The 18,709-nt window shown below is 61.9% G+C and overlaps 5 protein-coding genes across 5 annotated transcripts; all 5 read left to right on the top strand.

Annotated features, from left to right (window-relative positions):
* Positions 1-392: 392 nt before the first annotated feature.
* Positions 393-1,193, top strand: LDBPK_251430 (hypothetical protein, conserved; the record flags this gene model as incomplete). The annotated part of the gene is made up of 1 exon (XM_003861425.1): positions 393-1,193. One exon carries the CDS (start codon positions 393-395, stop codon positions 1,191-1,193), a length of 801 nt encoding a protein of 266 aa, XP_003861473.1.
* A 920-nt stretch (positions 1,194-2,113) lies between these two features.
* Positions 2,114-2,824, top strand: LDBPK_251420 (hypothetical protein, conserved; the record flags this gene model as incomplete). Its single annotated transcript, XM_003861424.1, has 1 exon — positions 2,114-2,824. The coding sequence occupies one exon, from the start codon at positions 2,114-2,116 to the stop codon at positions 2,822-2,824; it is 711 nt and encodes a 236-aa protein (XP_003861472.1).
* A 1,081-nt stretch (positions 2,825-3,905) lies between these two features.
* Positions 3,906-5,327, top strand: LDBPK_251410 (hypothetical protein, conserved; the record flags this gene model as incomplete). Its single annotated transcript, XM_003861423.1, has 1 exon — positions 3,906-5,327. One exon carries the CDS (start codon positions 3,906-3,908, stop codon positions 5,325-5,327), a length of 1,422 nt encoding a protein of 473 aa, XP_003861471.1.
* A 1,705-nt stretch (positions 5,328-7,032) lies between these two features.
* Positions 7,033-9,933, top strand: LDBPK_251400 (hypothetical protein, conserved; the record flags this gene model as incomplete). Its single annotated transcript, XM_003861422.1, has 1 exon — positions 7,033-9,933. One exon carries the CDS (start codon positions 7,033-7,035, stop codon positions 9,931-9,933), a length of 2,901 nt encoding a protein of 966 aa, XP_003861470.1.
* Positions 9,934-10,750: 817 nt separating this feature from the next.
* LDBPK_251390 (hypothetical protein, conserved) lies at positions 10,751-18,529 on the top strand (the record flags this gene model as incomplete). The annotated part of the gene is made up of 1 exon (XM_003861421.1): positions 10,751-18,529. One exon carries the CDS (start codon positions 10,751-10,753, stop codon positions 18,527-18,529), a length of 7,779 nt encoding a protein of 2,592 aa, XP_003861469.1.
* Positions 18,530-18,709: the final 180 nt, after the last annotated feature.

Genomic DNA, 18,709 nt, shown 5'->3' with positions numbered 1-18,709 from the left:
CGACCCTTCTCTCCTCCGCTCTCTCTTCTTGCTTCTCTCTCTCTCCTTCCTCCGTTATGGATGGGCTTCGTGTCCGCCAGTGCATTGGGCGAAGGGCGTGACGGAGCAGTTTGAATCTCCGTCTCTTTCCCGCCATCGCCGGCGTACAAATTCTCTTACTCTCCATACTCACCGGAAACAATCAAGGGACGTTTGTTTGTCTGGCGAGTCCCTTACTCCGCTTGAGCACACGGAGGTGCCCTCTTTTGCCTTGCGCGAGTGTGCGGGTCGTGTGTGTGTTGTGCACCTGTGCTCTCGTCTTTGCCATAGCGCACTGCATGGTACGGCGGCTTCGACTGCCACACATACACACACAGATATTCCTCTGTTCATCACACCAAACAGATAAGCGAATGGGCAAGTACGCCGCCGTCATAATCGGACCAGCCGGGTCTGGCAAGAGCACCCTGTGCGGCGTTCTGGCCGAGCACTATGCCACCATGGGCCGCTCCACCCACATCGCTAACATGGACCCCGCGGCGGACTCGCTGCCATATGAGCCGTCGATGGACATTCGCGACCTCATCTCGCTCGAGGACGCGATGGAGGGAAAAGGACTGGGCCCGAACGGCGGCCTTGTCTTCTGCATGGAGTACCTCGTCACCGCCGGTGCCACGTGGGTGTCGCAGCAGCTCGGCGACTATGCCGAAGATTTCATTATCGTGGACATGCCAGGACAGGTGGAGGTGCTGTCGAACCAGCCGGCCGTTCCCGCCTTTGTGCGCCTCCTCCAACAGGAGGGCTACTATACGACGGTGCTCTATCTGCTTGACGCGCTCGCCACGACGGCGGACAGCGGCAAGTTCATTTCGGGCTGCATGTTCTCGCTTTCCAGCATGGTCTGCTTCGACTGCCCCTTCATCAACGTTCTCACGAAATGCGACTTGCTAAGCAAAGACTTCAAGGAGAACGGCATGCTGGAGCACTTTTGCATGTGCGACTTCGACTACATGGACCTCTCACGGCTTCCGTCGCGCTTCCGTGCCATGTCGCGCCAAATCGGAGCGCTGCTCGCGGACTTCAATCTGGTGACCTTTCGCCCGGTAGACATCGAGGATGTGGGGTACGTGAGCAACCTATGCAGTGTGCTGGATGAGACACTGCAGGTGGCGGATGAGGCGGAGGTTCAGGATCACGACTTGGCCGACAACTGACCCAAAACCGAACCTGTTCTCTTCAATAGCGCGCATGTGATGTTGCATCCGTGCTAGCCTCTCTCTATCTATGTATGTGTTGTGTAACGAACCTTCCATCGAGTAATCAAGGACGCTGTGTATGCGTTCAAGCCGCTTCTTGTCGTTGGGTACACATGCATACATACATACGGCTATATATATAGAGAGAGAAACGTATGCATGTATGCATGTGTCTTGTCGTGTGGCCTCCGTTGCTGTTGCGCTACGGCGTTCGCAAATGGCGCAGCGCATGTACATGTCTAAGGGCGGTTACACAGAGTCCTCCGCAACACTGATGGGCCGGCCCCCGCTTCTTTTTCGTGTCTCCGCGCTTCGCCGTCTTCCCTTCCACATGTGGCGGCGGCTTCCCCTCCCTCTCCACAACGCGAATCCTTCGTTCAACTGCGCAGGCGCACCCTGAACGTGCGTCTTTCTGCTCACTAAGTGATGCGTATGGAGTGTGCGGGACAGCGTCGTTGCCGTCGTCCTTGTCCGGACTTGTGTAAAGACGCATTCGAAGAGAACAGCTGCAGCGCCTGTCGGCACTTTCTCTTCTCTAACTTCGTGAGTGTTCCTGCACTGTGCGGTGGGGACTCTGCACGTGGTGCTTCTTCTCTCGCAAGTGGGCCCCAAATAGAGAACGAATGCCGCTGCTCTTCTCGCGCGGATGTGCCATGCGGGGAGAGGGGAAGGGTTGGAGGTCCGCAGTGGAGCGTCGACAGATGGGGCGGCAGCGATCATGACGCAGCACAGGTTTATGCAACATGTCACTGCCATTGTGCACCTCATTCCCTTTTTCTATGTGGTACTCTTGCACCACAATCCTCTCCTCGTCCTACTGAAGGGGCACAAAACAGTACAGCGGCTACATCCTGCCCTCCCCTCCCCGGTGGCGAGCCATGAGAGCCACACGCTGGTGGTGCTGTGCGGGCGTGTTGGGCGGCCTTTGCGCACGCACCCTTCCCCGTCTTCAGCACTTCACAGCACTGAATAGCCTGAATGAGAGCGTTGCGGAGCTGCGCCGCAAGCTTCAGTCACAGCTGCACCAGAAAATGCCGCGCATGCAGACGGTGGAGACGGAGAGTCGCCTCATCGCGCAGCTCTCCCGCAGCACCCTGGCCGAGGAGCGGGCGGAGGCGCTGGAGATGGGCGAGGCTATGTGGGTAGAGCTTCATGACGCGGGCTCTTCCATCCCATTTGGGTCCCGCACGGCGATGAAGATCACGCTGTGCTCTTCGCTGCGTCGCTGCGCGCTGGTGAGCAAGAATCGAGAGCTGGCGGAAACTTGGACCGCGCGCTTTGCCGAGCGGGCAGCGACTCTCTCACCGGCTGACTTCAAGGAGCAGACCTCTACGGCGGGTAAGGTTCCCGGGTGGCGGGAGGCGCGCACGCAGGCGCGCCCTGGCACGGGGATCGACGCAGACGATCTCGAGGCCGACGCCAGGGAGGAGGCCGAGGCGGCCGCGAAAGAGGGGGACGCCGGCCAAAGGGGCAGAAAAAAGGAACCTTCCCCTTTCGAGCAGTATAGGCAGGAAAAGATGCTAGAGCACCCCACGGTCGAGCTGGCCTTTCGCCGACGGGCCGGGCCGGGCCCACGGTATACGGGCTGAAACACGTTGAGATCGATGCCACTCACCTTGTACACCCTTTTTACCTGCACGCTTGCAGACGTGAGTCTGCGTCGCCTCCACTCCTCTTTGCGCTCCGGCCCTCGCTTTCTTACACGCACACAGATATGTGGATGTGTGCTTCTTTCTGATCCTCACGGACACACTCTCACATCCCCCGTATCGTAGCAACGACAAAAGCAGCAACAACAAAACGGACGGATGGAATAAGAGAGCTCAAGGAGAAAAGCTGCCGCGTCTTTCTCCTTGAGCACTATTATATGCGGCAGACACAGCCGCGGCGACTGGGCTGCGCGGCGTTCTCTCTCTTGCGCGCTATCCGCATAAACTGCAAGGAGGAGGGGCGAGAACACAAAGAAGAAGAGAGGCGGCACGGCACTCAAGAACATTGCACAGCTGCTCTAAGACATGATCGAGTGTGGGACTTGTAGGGAGGAAAGGAGGGACGAAGAACGTTTTGGGGTGTCATGTGCCGGTGCTGCAATTAGTGAGAAGGCTGCTGCCTCTCTCACGCATGCGAGGAGACTGGACATCGCCTCCGCTGCTATTTGCCTTATCCCTCTTTCCCTTGTCAACTACTGAAACACCCGTCACTGCGTTTCGCACCATGCCGTACACCAAAATCTACTGTGGCAGGTGCCCTCCCCCACTCTTCCACACTCTCCTCTCAAGCGCTTACCTCGCCTTCTCTCTCGCTCCCTCCTCTCCCCCAAAAAAAAACGTCCGCTTCCTCACTTCTCCCCCCTTTCAACGCGTGCCTTCATCCTTCACCGCGAGGATTAGCATCACATCAGCAGACGTGCAGGACAAGAGAAAAAGGATACGGGGCTCGGAGCCGCTTGCCGACGGAACGAAGGCGGACGTGATTGCGTGTGTATGCCCGCGTGTCTTGTGATTGTTGAAAGGCAAAGCTTCTCGCGTTTCCTCTCGGTTGCTCTTTCGTTCTCATCGAAGGGGTCGGCAGCAGTGCGCAGCCCCCCCCCCCCCCCCCCACCGCTAGTGGAAGCAGAAAGGCATTGCAGCCACCCGCCATTGCCACTTCGGGCCACACGATTGAGGCGCAATGTCGAACAGCACGGATGCAGCGCGTGACTTCGTCACCGTCAAGGGACACTTCAACAGCCTCTGCGACACCTACATTGCTGAAGTTGTCAACTCCTCTCTCGCCAGCACAGATGCCACACTCAACGCGCAGATACGCTCGTTGGTGGCGGAGTTTGAGTTATTCTGGCGCCACCTCTCCGCCGTTGGAGCTTTTTCACCAAACGATGAGATAGACGACTACTCGACCACAGCGCTGGAGATGCTGTGGACGCCGTATATTCTGGCGGACCTCTTCCAGCGCGTCCAGGGCCCCATGAAACGCGCCCAGGATAGCCGCGCCGGGAACGATGGTGACAGCAGCAACGGCACCGCACAGCAGCAAGCGTGCTCGGCGGACGAGCGCATGCGGGGCGAGGACGTGCTTCGTCCCAGCGAGCAGGACAGCGGTGTGCAACAGATGGAAACGGTCGCGCATTCCGCGGCCAATCTGACCTCTCGCTCCCTTCGAGAGGAGGAGCTGCGGTCTTTGTCGCGGCAAGAGGCGCTTGCCCGCTCTCACGCGTGGCTCAAGGTCTTCTTTGAGTGGATGGAGAATATCGAGCTTGTCGACAAGAAGACCCTGGACACGCACGCCGTGTACCGTGCCGACCAACGGTCGCAGCGCGTTGAGCTCTCTCGCACCATCGCATCCCTTAGGGCGGCGCTAAAGGCCGAGGAGGACAAGGTGGGCTACCTCCGCGCGAAGCGGCGCCGCATGCGGGAGCTGATGGCCGAGGAGGGCGAGGCGGCAGAGGAAACGGGAGGCGAGGAGGAGGAGACGCTGCGCGCGCGTGCGTTGGCGCGGCTGAAGTGGTCTATCTACGAAGGTTGCCACCAGCTTCAAATATCGTCTCGTGAGCTCAGCATGCTCGAGGCGTTAAACCCAGAGCAGCGGGCTGCCATCTCGAAGCAGTACCAGGACACGATGGACTCCGTGCGCCGAGGAGAGCTATCGCTGGGGCGGCACACCTACACGATTCTGCCGGGCGGCATGATGGCGGCCGGGACAGTCGATCACCCGCGGCAGGTGCGCACCAGCGACATTGTGCAGTCAGGCGGCGTCACAGCACCTGCAGCGACCGCGACGGCTGCCACCTCCTCCTCTCTCGCCATCCGCGGCAGCAGAAACGCCCAGTTGTACCGTCAGCAGATCCGGAACGAATTGATGATAGACCGCAACGCACCGACCATGACGCTGCAGGAGTTCGCCGAACTGGAGATGGCGGAGATTCAGCGGCAGGTGGACGAGGCCCAGGCGAAGCAGCAGCGACAGGCTGAGGAGGACGCACGCCTTGGTCCGGACGGCGTGGAGGAGCGGCAGCGGCAGAAGGATAGCGCCTGGGCTGACTGGAAAGACGATCATCCAGCCTACGGACTAACAAACAAGGGCAACTACTCCTGAAAACGACTGCGAAAGAGGAAGGGAGGAGGAAGTGCCTTGGGTACTACTCTGCTCCGTTTCTCGCCTTTCACTGCTTTCATGCCATCACCCCTTGGACGACTGGCTTGGACACAAAGGAAGGTTGCGGGCTGGGGATTTCCACGACGGTGACTCCGACTGACTGTTGCGCCAACCCGATCCCGTTGCTCTGGCATCCACAAACATACGTATATATGTACTCGCTCACGATGATTGGGATGCCGCGCGTCTTTCTGCGTGTCGAGTTTGGCCTGCCTTGACGGTCGGCATCGCTATTCGTATTTGTGTTGCAATGCACGACGAGTGCGCTGCCGCCTTGATGGTGCACATACACACATATAACCTCGCATGCACTGAAGAGTAAGTGTTGTCAGGATTCTATGGACACATGCAGGTCTGCGCGAGCAGCCTGAGTAGCGCTATCTCCGCTTTATTACGAGGCACCATCACCTCCCGAACTGCAAAGGGACCGGGAGAGAAGGCTGAAGGAATGTGTAGGCGCTTCGATGGACGTAGTTTGTGCCACCAGCAACCCCCTTTCCCGCTTTTTTCTCATGCTTTGATCATGTGCTTCCCTCCTATCGCTTCGTCCCATGCCGCTCTTTTTATCGACGCACTCAACTCCCTCCACTACACAAACACGCATACAACGACATCAACCACTATCAAGGTATTAGAAAAAAAACCAAAGTGGTGGATCAGAGTGCAGAGGAGCGGTACCGCCTCCCCCCTCCAAACCCATCGTCCCGTGTGTCCGTGTTTAGGTGCATGCGCCTGCGCGTTACCTGCACCATCGACATTCATTCACGCAGACGCCTTCATTCCTGGACATACCTCGACAAAGCAGGCGCGCCATCTTCATTCTTTTCCCCGCGCGGCATCCTCGGTCACAGCGCGTGCACGTGCTCACACATGCAAAAGACCGCATGTCTCTGCGCTTCCCCACTGTTTGTTCGAACACCGCCGCTCCCTTTCTTACTGGTCTCCAGCTGACGTGTGCGCAGCCTCTCCCGCTTGTTGCTTTTGGACAGCGCTGCACCTGAAAGGCGAGAGGAGCGAGCGAAACGACGACGAAGGCACATACAGAGCAACACAGCGAAGGCACGGAGACGTGCTGGGTGGCATCCTTCCGAGGAGTGCCGCACACCCCCTCCCCCTTCTGCATTCAGTGCAAGGGTGAGGACGGTAGAGGACAGCCCTAGTACCCGTAGTGGGCCACTTACACGCCGCAGATACAGGATCACCTGTGTAGAGTGTCCGTGCGTTCGTGCTTGCGCCATAGAATACTCAAGAGTCGTCACACACATACACACATACACACATACAGCTGATCATCTCCACAATATCGCATAGAGCGTACCATTCACGGAGAGAAGTCAGAAACGAGGCCGACAAAGCAAGGGGGCACACGAGAAGAGGGAGAGGAGGGAGGGAGGCGGAGGTATCACGCGAAGCGTCGTATGCAACCGCCTTCTCGCTCTCTCTTGACTTGTGTTGCTTGTTCCCCTGCCCGCTCACCTGTTCGCTGATATACTTGCACCCCGTGTCACCCGCACCTTGAGGGCTTCATAGTCGCCAACGCATCACCCCTTTTTTTTTCGTCTTCGCCGTCGCCCTTGTCTGGTTACTCCCGCGACACTGAATCTCATTGAAGACGGCGAGACGAACAGCTACCCTCGGCACTTCCATGAAGACGACGGTGGGGCGGTGGACGACCTCATCGCGAGCGAGGCCACGCTTTCCAGGTTCCTGGATGTCGCCCGGGCTCACGTCGCACCAGCAGCTTGACGCCGGTATTGCAGCCCGCCAACACGCTAGCCGCAAGGCGCTGAAGAAGTCGAAGCGGCCGTTCGCGAACTACTTCAAGACGGAGTACCGTCTCTCTCCTCTCGCGCGTCTCCCCATCACACGGACGTCGGGTTTAATCAGCAACTTTGACGCCGTGCGCATGATGACGGACCCGACGCGCAGTTGGGGCACGCCATGGGACCGCGCCGGCGGCAGGGTGCGCACGCGTCACAAGCGGCAAGATGTGCTGGAGCCTACCCCGACCCAGCTCGGCGACGACTCGATGGACCACGTGGTGGAGCGACTGCTCGAGATTCGCTTTGCCTGGGATCGCGAAGACGGAGTCCTTTGCACGAGTCTCGTGCCGGAGAGCCTTTTTAGCACCACGAAGCACTGCCGCCCGTATCTCACGGAGGTGGCCCCATCGCCGCTAAGCTCGTCGACATCGCTTTCGCCGCGCGAGTCAGCCGTGGGCGGCGGCCGGGGGCGACACAGCTGTGACCTAAACATTTCTACTGAGGATGGGGAGGTCGTCATGATTACCGGAACACCGGTGCGTATCAGGCGGCGCACTCCGCTTGTGCGGCGCAAGTCTGGTCAGCCAAAGCGACCCCACACGCGGTCCACCCTGGGCTTCAGCGGTGTTGACACGGTACCGTCGCTGGTACTGGACGTGTCTCACGGTCCGTTTCTCACCAGCCCAAGCGCACCACTCATGACCCTGCGGTGGAAGGGAGAGCACCGCGATGCGGCCAGCGCGCAGAGCGCCCTGCAGCTTCTCCGCCGTGCGCGAGCAGTGCCGACCGTAGGTCTCTCACCTCGCTTGTCGCTGCTGCTTCTCAAGGCGCTGGCCACGGTAGAGGTGGAGGAGCCGGCGCTGGCGGTCTCACTTGCCATTGCGATGGGAGAGAACTACAACGGCTACTCGGATACGGAGTGCCTCGAGCTACTTCGCTGTCTACGGCGCCTCGCGCTCGTGCGGGAGCTGCCCGGCGTTGCCGCACCCGACATCGACACGTCCGCACTGAGCTCCGCGTCAGCCGCTGCCGGCAGGTCGCCGCCAACGTTGTACACGGAGGCCGCGCTCGCAGACGCGCTCCTATTCCACTACCTTGACGACGCTGCGCCGTTCCTCGTGGCGAAGGTGTGGTCCCGGCTGCCCGAGCAAAGCCATCGCCTGCTGAACCGCGGATACTTCCTGGACTGGCTCGACCTAATGAGCCTCGCCATCGCCGCCAGTGGGCCGCAGCGCCTACCGGAGCGGCTGCCGAACGCGGTCAGCGAGGCGCCGTACGCTGCCAAGTACCTCTTTTTCCGCTACACACTTGGGCTTAAGGAGGATGTGCTGCGCGCTCTCGTTGATCATCTGCGCGGCTTCACGACGTCGACAGACTCGACACTGCAGCAGACGAGAAACCCGCATGCCGACTACCCGCACACACTTCCGACGGCATCGAGCACGTCCAGTAGCATGCACGCCGCACCTCTGCACTTTGTGGACGAGGTCAAGGAGGAGGTGTACAAACCCCTGCTTCTGTGGCTCTGCGCCGCCCTACTCGTGCGCATCGTTGCGGAGTCCCTCGGCGACGTGGTGCGGCACGTGGGCGACTCACTGCATCAACACGCCGCCTTGGCTGCGGAGCAGGCAGAGGCGCAGCGCACCCAGCACGAGGACTCCCTCGTGTGCCAAAATCACCGACTTGGTGATCCTGACAGCAGCTCTGATCCGGCGTCCGCACCGCTGGGCCTGCATCAGCCCTACCCTCGTTTCAGCAACGGCGCCTATCAGCAGATGGGCTGTCGCCGACCAAAGCGTGTGCGGGTGCGACTGCTGCCCTTCGAAGCGTTCCCTCGCGTGTCACAGTGCTTCTCCTGCCCCTTTGCGGCAGTGACGGAGAAGGCGGAGGCGCAGGAGCATAAGCGGCGCCGTCGACACGGCAAGCCACAAGGCTTCTTCTTCACGTCGAACAACGGCGGTGCTACAGCCAGAGCCTACGACGCGCATGCCGTGGCTCTGAGTAACACGAGTGACGCAAGCAGCAGCGCGGGGGAGCGGAAACCGCTGAAAGAGGTGGAGTCGACCTTCGCCTCTGTGCTGGCTGACTCGCCGTTCATGGCGAAGCACATTGAGCGCGCATGCGCGGCACTCGTGTGGAGCACAATGGTGCTGCGGTCGTGCCATGCGCTCGTGCGCGACCTCCCTCTTGTGCGCCCGCCTCCGTTGCCGTTGTCGATGCCGAGCGCAAACACCGACGGTGCTGCTGCCGCATCCCCGAGGGGGTCTGCGGCACCGCTCCACCATGAAGGCAGCGGCGACGAGTGGGCGCACGAGTCGGCGGCAATGGAGGTGCGTCAAGCGCTGTGCTACCGCTTTGTCCGCTCAAGTGTACAGCAGCACATCGACGCTCTGTTCGCCTTTATTCCGTGGGCCGAGATGGAGTCGGCCTGGGAGCCGGCGCTGACGGCTGGCGTCAAGGCAGCAGAGGAAATTTCAGCGCGGGATGCCGCGGGCGCTGCGGCCGCAGACAACGCCGCCTCACTTACGGCCGCGACTCTTGAGGCTGTGCTTATGGAAGATGGCGTGGGACCATCACAGGCGTCTGCGAGCACGGGGTCGGCCGCTACGCTGTCCGAAGCAGAGCAGCGTGCACGGGCCACAATGGAGGGGCTGCGCGAGCGACTCGAGGAGTTTCAGGTGGCAGTTGCTGAGCTGCTCGAGGCGCATGAGACCTCCTTCCCTGATGCCGGGTTTCCTGCCTCCTCCTCGTCCTTGCGCGCTGGTGGGGGTGATGATCTTTGAGGTGAGCAGCGAGAGAGGCGCGCGCATGCTGCACACACACACACACACCCACACACTCACACAACGGACATTGTGCACCGGTACAACTAAGCGCCATAGATGCAGAGGAAGCGAAATATTGGCCATAAAGGATAAGAGGAGCAGATCGGTCGGCGGTAGTGGGAGCGGGGGCACACAGACTCCCACTCCCTTCCAACACGCATGCGTGAGAATCAACAAGGCTGCGTCGCCTCCTCACATGCACCACCACCACCGTACCTTAAAGCCGCGCGGGCATCTTCTGGATGCGCTTACGTGAACCAAGCATACACAGGGAACGTACGGAAGGAAGGGCGGAAGTTGGTAGCGCGTTGTCTAGGGTACTCACGTATGCTCACCCATGCGCTCGTCCTCAAAGCACGAGCCCATCAAGGACACATGTTCCTACAAGTGCTATTTCACAAGATGAGAGGTCCTACCGCAGAGCGCCAGCCGCTCCCTGTCCTCGTCTCCCCCACGTCGCCGCCTTCGATGATCCTCTTCTCCTGGCCAACTCCGCTCTGTCTCTTCCTTGTTCTGAAAACCACAACTTCTGCACATGCACCTCATCTCCCTTGCCTCCACACACACACACACACACACACACACACACAGCTGCAGATACACCGTCTCCGCAAGGGAGAGTTGCAAGCAGCAGCTCCCCTCCCCAACTTCACCCCCAACAACACTTGGCGCAGCTCGCCATTAGTTGCGGCCACGCAGGGCATTCAGCAGTGCCTTCGCGTTCTTCAGCCTTTCTTCCCTTTTCAATCTTATCTCTCCTGCTGCAACTGCCGCTATGAACATCGAGGAAGACCTCACCATCGTGTCCTCGTGGGCACAAAAGGCTTACCAGTGCTTCGCGAGTGAACTGGAGGAGTTGCAGGAGCTGCAGCAGCAGCATGAGCAGCTCGAGGCGCAGTCGCAGCAGGAGCTGGAGGCGCGATGCAAGGCGGAGGTGGACGCGCAGCTGCTCAAGGAGCTCCCGGACGTTTTCCCGCACCTCGCCTCGGCTGTCTCGCTGTCGCGGTCTGCCAATGCGAAGTCGTTGCCGACACCGCCGTCGTCATCGCCGTCGTCTGCGCGGTCCAGCACGAAGCGGCCCAGGTCGAAGCACGCACATCAGCAGAGGCAGTCTGAGGTGGCTCTCTTTAATGCCAAGCGTGAGGCGCTTCTTCAGCAAAACATTCAGGCTGCCATGGCAGCCCAGCGGCGACGACCAGCGCGCCAGCTCGCCGTGCAGTACGCCGATCAGCTGAGCAGCACGCAGAGGCAAGTGGAGCTGTACTTGGAAAGAGAAGCGCATGAGCTGCGCCGCTTCACCAGCAAGCCGGCCGGCGCGTACGCTTTGCGTGAAGTGCTCGAAGTCCCCACGTTCGCCGCAGCTCCCGCTGTACCCGCTCCAGTAGCGGCGGCGCCACGCGCCGCGTCTGTGCCCCACCCAGCCCCGTATTCGGCGCTGAAGCGCCGCAGAGCGTCGTTCGCGCTCAGTGAAGGGACAACCACGACCACGCTACGCGGCACATCGGAGCGGAGCGGCGCCGTTCTGAGCAGCCTTGCCCCGACCCGGCAGAAGGCGAGGAGGGATGGCCGTTTGGGGTGCCCCGATAGCGCCGCGGTCGCTCGCGCGCGCATCGCAGACAAAAGCGGCGCTGCCGTGTCGGCGAGCGCCCGTCACAGCCGCCAAGAGGCGGAGGACGCATCGTCGCTCGCGGTACCGCCGCCGTTCATGATCGACGCCCACCGGTTCGCAGTGGAATACAACGAGATGCTGAAGAAGGAGTACGGCTATCGCCCCGCCATGACGAACACGTTTGCCGCTGATGTGCAAAGAGAAAGTTGCGAGGCCGCGGACGTTGTGGCGGCGCTGAACGATCAGCTGCGCACGCACGAGCCAGGGATGACGAGCAAGAGGCCAGCCGCTACCGCTAGCAGCAGTTTGCTGCCACCCCTGCTTGAAGCGGCAGCGTGCTGCGCCGCGCCGCGGCTGCTACCTCCTCACGCAAGCGATGCAGAGAGTAGTGACAGCAGGGAGTCAGAGCATCGGCCAGCGCACTCCTTTCGGACGCAGAAGCAGCCACAGACGCAGCCGGGCACCAAGAAACGGGTCACCACCGGTGGCAGCAGTAGCAACCCTCGGCAGAAGGGACGGACTCTGCCGGCGTTGTCTTCAGTGCGAGGCGGTGCCTTTGCTCTGTCGACTGCGAACCCTCTCGATGGCGTCCAGTGCTCCATCGCTGGCGGCCATCTCTCTCTTTCTGCCTGCGTAGGGGTGCCGAGCCGGCAGGTCGTCCGGTTTGTGAATAACAATGCCTACCGAACCCGGCTGCGTCTGAAGCCGGCTTCGCACCCGTGGCTTACGTACCGCTCCGTTTGCATTGCACCCTCCGCTGCTGCTGCGGCGACGGTGGCGCCAGAGTCGCCGCTGAACTGCGGCGGCTACGTAGAGGTGGAGGTTGTCTTCTGCCCCACCTCCTTCGAGGCGTCCACGGCGACGTTGGATACGGTGCTGGAGATGGGCGTGACGCGAGAGTTGAATGATCGCACCGGAGAGGGCGCGCAATGGCGGTTCATGTCCGTGCCGTTGCAGGCGCGGGTGGTGCTGCCGCACTTTGACTGGTGGCGCAGCCCCACTGCGGCCGTCACGAGGTCCATAGAAGGCACGGAGAAGTTGGTGCCCGACCAGGCGCCGGTGGTTCAGGCAGAGGAAGAGACCAACGACGGCGCCAATGCGATGGATGCAAGAGGGTCTGCCGCTGCACAGGCGCCACCGCTCATCACTCATGACGCACTTGCCTCTCGCTCAGTGCGCCTCGACGTGAGCGGTTCTTCCGCAGCAGTCGTGGCCTTTGGCGAGGTGCTTCTCCTCGCCGAAGTGAAGCAGACGCTTTACCTCGAGAACACAGGTTCCACGGCAGTGGTGCACGTCCTGAGCTCGTCACCGGAGTTTACCGTGTCGGTGCCGGCGGTGGTGTCCACGACGCTGCCTCCCAGCCACGCTATGCCACTCCACGTGTCGTTCTGTCCATTGTCGGAGGGCCCATGTGAGGCAAGCTTGACGGTGGCGGTGCGCGCCAGCGATGCCGCAGACAGCCCCGTCCTTGCAGAGCATACACTGGCGCTCTTCGGCGTCGGTGTTGCGCCGCGTGTTAGGATTACCTCGCTTGGGCCGCAGCTGGTTCAGGAATGTGCCGTGCCGCAGTGGCAGCAGTGCAAGAGCGAGGTGCCACTCCACATCCTTCTGAGGGGCACGATACCAGGTGTGCCGACGGAGGTGCCGGTGACGGTGAGCAACGACTGCGCCGTCGCGCTGCCTTATCACTGGCGCGGCTGCGAGCCTCCATTCACGGAGGAGAGCGGCAGCGATACGGAGGAGGATCAGAGAGGTACGGACGAGAGAGACCAGGCGTGTACCCCGAGGCTGCAGCTTACCACCACCACCACCACCTCCACCGAAGCTACTGCCGTCGGTGTGGGCGCCAGCAGGACTTCTCACATCACACCGTCCTTTGGAGTACTGCCGCCGATGAGCACGACCACGTTCATCCTCACCGTGACGCCGCGCACACTGCAGCCGCTGCAGACGCTCTACAATCTCTTCCTCGACAAGATGCCCGACCCCACCGCGCCGCGGAATGCAGCGAAGCTACCGTTTGTGGACGCGGAGGTGCTGGAGCTGTACCGCCGCAATCGACCCATTCCTTGCGGCTTGCATGATTCGACGCAAGACAGTGGCAGCCCTCTCGCCGACGACGCTGTACGTGCGGCGGCGCTTCCCGATGGACTTCAGATGACTTACCTGGATCCTATCGCCGTCTTCGCACGGTTTCGAACCGCGCAAGGCCAGCACGATGGTCACGCCAGCGCTGACGCCGTCTTCGCCACCGGCTTCTTGACCTATCAGCAGCCGGTGCTGCCCACCCTCTCCATTGACCCGGCGGTGCTCGAGGAGCGCGTCGAGTGCCTCATCCAGTCCCGAACAACGCGCACGGTGTCGCTGCACAACAATTCGCCCATTGAGATGCACTTCGTGCTGGACCCAACCGCTGCCGAGTTCGCTGCTTCTGTCCAGGAGCATGCATACCTAGCTCAGCACACGAGCACCGACCTCACGCATGAGCGCTGGCGCGCCTCCTTCGCAGCCAGTGACGGCATCTCCGTGCAGTGCCAGCCTCGCAAGGGCCGAATACCACCGCACAGCACGGTAACCATCACTGTCCACTTCACGCTGGAGGCAATTGGGCCGCACTACGCCGTTGTGCCGTGCTGGGTACCAGAGGTCGAGCTGCTGTGCGCGCGTTTGGCCGCAGTGAGCACCGCTTCCACAGGCGGGTTCTCAAAGTGTACGTCACTATCCTTGCCGGCAAACCCACGAGGGGCCACCGGCGCCGGTGCGGCGCGCCGACGCACACTCTTGACCTCGCCACCGCAGGAGAGGACGACGCTGAGGGTCGGCAAGCGTCCACTCACGGCCAACAGCACCAGCGGAGGCGCGAGGACGCTGTCGAAGCCCGCGTCAACGCCCGGCAACGGAGGAGGGACGCTGCCCGTGACAGTGACAGCCGTGGAGGACGTGCACCAGCAGCAACACGCTGAGGACTGGGGCTACTACGCTCTGCATGTCACGGCCACCGGCGTTGGCCCGACTGTCATGACCAGCGCTGAGCTGCTGGACTTTGGGCTGATCGAGCTCGGCCAGGAAGCGGCGGCCTCCTTCACCGTGTCGAACCCGAACTCCATCCCTGTCGTATTCGACCTCTGTGACCCGCTCATGCGCCACCCGCCGCGCTTTGTGTTCATTCCCGAATCGTGCCGCCTCGGCGCTGGCAACACGGTCGAGGTTACAGTGTACCGCAAGGTCGTCTCCACCGAGGACGCGCAGACGTTTTTCGAGCTCACCGTACGTGACGGCGGCGCGTCGGTCGCGATCGAGACGCGCGCAACGATTCAGCAGCCGCTGCTCGTCATTGAGGATCCCGTCGTGCAGTTCGGCGTCGTGCCGGAAGGCGTGTGGCAGTCCGGAGCCTTCCACGTGTCGAACCGGTCTGCGCTCGACACCGTCTTCACTGTCATTCCGGCAACCCCGGTGCCATCGTACATGGAGCTAGACTACAAGGCTGAGCACGTCTTACGCGCCGGGGAGCAGCTGACAGTGCCGGTGCGCTGCCGCTTCGAAGTCTGCTCTCTTGCACTTGTGAACCGAGACGATCGGCGTGACACATCAGCGTCGCTCGTGAGTTCGCAGGGGCATACGGCTACTGCGGCAAGGGCCAAGGACTGCTACTCGACCCTGCTCGGCGTTGTGTCGAAACGCAGCCGGCAGGCGCTGTTTGTGGAGGTGCGGTGTGACACCGTCGAGCCGCTGGCCGTCTCCGTAGACGTAGCACCGGAAGCGTCGCCGAACGACCGTGGAGTAGCTTCTTCGCCGGTACGTATGTCCACAGAGGCATACGTGCGAGCACTTCTCTGGAACGCGCTCGAGGCTGCCTTGTGCGCGCGTGCCACTGCCGCACTGGATGGCTCAGTGATGTGCGATGAGCAGGCAACCACTCTCGTGGCACACCCTTACTGCGCAGCGCTGAGTTTGGTCGACTACATACCCGATGACGTCCCCATCTCCCGCCGCTCCCTGACGGTGATGCTGGAGAACTACACTGGCTGCGAGGCGAACTACGACGTGCGTGCGAAGCACTTCACGCCACTGCCGATGGAGGCGCCGGGTGCGCAGGACATTCTGGACAAGCGGCGCAAGAGGGCGGAGAGGGGGGCCAGTCGCAGTGTCAGCAGCAGCACGCAAGCAAGCCGCGCCGGTGCATCAGGCAGCAGCCGAAAGACCACCCAAATGCAACTGCAGAAGCCGCAGGAGCAGCCACTATCGCCATTCTCAGCACTGGCATCCAGGGCAGCAGCAGGGAGCAACAGCAACGGCAGCAAGGGTGACGCCACGCACCCGACCTTCTGGATCACGAGCGTACAGAGCGGCGTAACGGTGCAGCAGCAGCAGCGGCAGATTGTGGAGGCCGCGCAGAAGGTTCTCGGTGACGGTCGCGGCTGCGCGACCTTGCTCGGCTCCTTGACCGGCAGTCTGGGCCCGTACAGCCAGGTGCGGCTGCCTGTCCGCCTGCTGTGCAGCTTACCCGGTCGCTACGCGGAGCAGCTGTGCGTGCGCGCTGGCGCGACTCTGCCGTGGCTTCAAATCCCTGTCGATTACGAGGTGTACGGCAAGCCTATTGTGCTCGATACAACCACGTCGGGGCTCGTAAGGGAAGGTGGGCGAGACGGCAAGGAGGTGCTGCTGATGCCGCCCGTGATTGCGCCGCTTGGAACGTCACGGAGGTCAGTTCGGCTCATCAACCGCGTGTCACGCGACATGGACGTGACGGTGGAGGTGTTCCCGTGCCCGCTTGGCCTGGCTGTGCACGCAGTCGACCCGAACGCGCCGGCGGATCAGGTGGAGCTCAGGTTATGCTCCATGAACGTGGAGGATCGAGAGAAGGAGCGTCACCGTGTGGGGAGGGTGACAGCGACGCCGTTTCAGCTGCGCATCCCCGCCCACTCGCAGCGGGATGTGCTACTGGAGTTCACGCCGGCGGCGAAGCTCACAGAAGGGTCGGACGCGGACGAGTACGATGAGGACCGCGGTGGCTCATCGGGCGACGCTGCTTCGAATAGCGGTAAGGGCCACGGCAGCGCAGGCACAAAGAGTTCTCCCACAGCCCATGCCGCGGATGATAGCGAAGACGAGGAGGACGGCGAGGAGGCAATGCTGCCGCCGTCGGAGCACTGGTGGGAGGGCAGTGTCTGCGTCCACGCTGTGCTGGCGCACAGCGAGCTGAACGACATCTTCCTCGTCGACGACTTCTACGCTCGCTACGCGGACCGCTACCCGTCCCAGCGCGTGGCCCGCTCCATCAGTGGAGCAACCTCAGCCGCCGGATCGACGGCTGCGGCGGGCGGCTCAGCCGGACCCAGCCTGTCGGTGGCGCAGCTGGCTGTGATGCGGCCACTGCGTACCCGCCCTGGCGGCCGAGTGGTGCGTGGCGGTCGCGTAGTATGGCCCTTGGAGGCAGCACAGCGAGCCTCTAGCCGCACCGCGGCGACTGGTGACGCACTTGTGGCCAAAGTTGCTGCCACCACTGCTGCTGCTGCAGCTGCCAAGCCGGCGGATAGCGGCGCTGATAGCGACAGCGACAACTCCGACGACGATGAGAGCAGCGGTAGGCTGACTGTCACCTCGCAGCGACCAGGCTCCGTTATGCCACTGGAGGTGCTGCAGCGGGAGGCAGAGGAGAGGCAGGCGCTTCTGGCCTTCATGACAAGCCGCCGTCGCGCACTGCAGGAAGAGAGCCGCCGGTACTTTACGTCGATCGAGTTGCGCTTGCGAGCGCGGTGCGGCCGGCCACACCTAACCGTCGAGCCCTCACAGCGGTGTGTCCGTTTTCCAGCGGTGCAGCACATGGAAGGGCGAGCAGCAGCAGCAGCAGCAGCAGCTGCCTCGGCCGCGTCGCTCTGCACGAAAACAATAAGGTTAACGAACCGCAACAGCTCGTCGCTGCGCTTTGCCCTGTCGTTGCCCGCAGCCAAAAGCAGCGGTGCTGCAAACTTGTTTTCCATCGTGAGGTGCGCCCTGTGGCGCTCCGGCCATGATGTGTCGACGGAACTGTTCACCTCTGCTTTGGCGACAGCTGCGGCTGGTGCGGCGGAACACGAGTACACGCTACATAGCATGGATGCGCTTGACGTGCAGGTTGAAGCACACACAGGAAGCTCTGCGTGGCGACAGGCGTGCGAAGCTGTGTGCAGTGCACCACCACAACCCTCCCTGTCGGACAAGGCGCCTGCGGTGGAGGGGCTGCTGAGGGTGCAGTTCCTGCCCACGTCCGAATCCGCTGAAACCGCGTGCGCCTCCCCCGACGACCGCGCCCAGGCACCTTGCCAGCTTCTTCCTCTCCGTGTGCCTCTCACACGGCCGTCGCTGGAGTGCAGCCCTGGCGTCGTGTGGTTCCGCCCAGGCCAGCAGCGCCACGACGGCCGCCAACAGGTGGCGTATACGCAGAAGTTTATGCTGCTCAACCGGAGTGCCGTCCCGGTGGCCTACCAAATCCGCACCGTCACTGACACCGACGAGGAGACGGTGCGGACGTTCCGCCTTCAGCAGCGGCAAGGCACGAGCTACGGTGAAGCGGCTGTCTTCTCGCCTGCGGTCTCACAGTGTCTTTTGGTGGCCAATACGACGACGACGCAGTTCGGCGTCTCGTCTACCCAGCGTCAGTGCGACTCGATTACGCGTAAGGTGAACGCTGCCGTGGAGATGCCTGCAGTGGCGCCGCCCGCGGAGGGTCGCCCGGACCTCGTATACGTGGATGAACCGGCGCGGTTCTCGCTTAGTCCGCTAGAAGGCGTCGTCCCTGCCGCGTCGTTGGGCGGTGAGCCTGGCAGTCTTGAGGTGAGCGTCACCTTTGCCGAGTTCTCCGATGTGCGGTACGAGTCGCTGTTCAAGGTGATTGTCGTCGGCGCTGGCGCTCAGCCACCGACCTATGTGGTGCTGCGTGGCGACAGCCGTGATGCAGAGGTGTAGCGTTGTCTTCACGGCGCCCATTCGTTCGTCTTATCCTTTGCCTCCTTACTGGACCGATGTACAAAACTTCTATGTGCAGCTTCCTCTCTCATTTTTATTGCGACTGTGTGGGCACCTGTCCAACCCCCTCCTCACCCCCCCCCCCACACCACACCACACACACACACACACAGACACACT

This window comes from Leishmania donovani, chromosome 25, assembly GCF_000227135.1.
Source record: "Leishmania donovani BPK282A1 complete genome, chromosome 25".
Lineage (NCBI taxonomy): Eukaryota > Euglenozoa > Kinetoplastea > Trypanosomatida > Trypanosomatidae > Leishmania > Leishmania donovani.
This window is presented reverse-complemented; position numbering and strand designations above follow the sequence as displayed.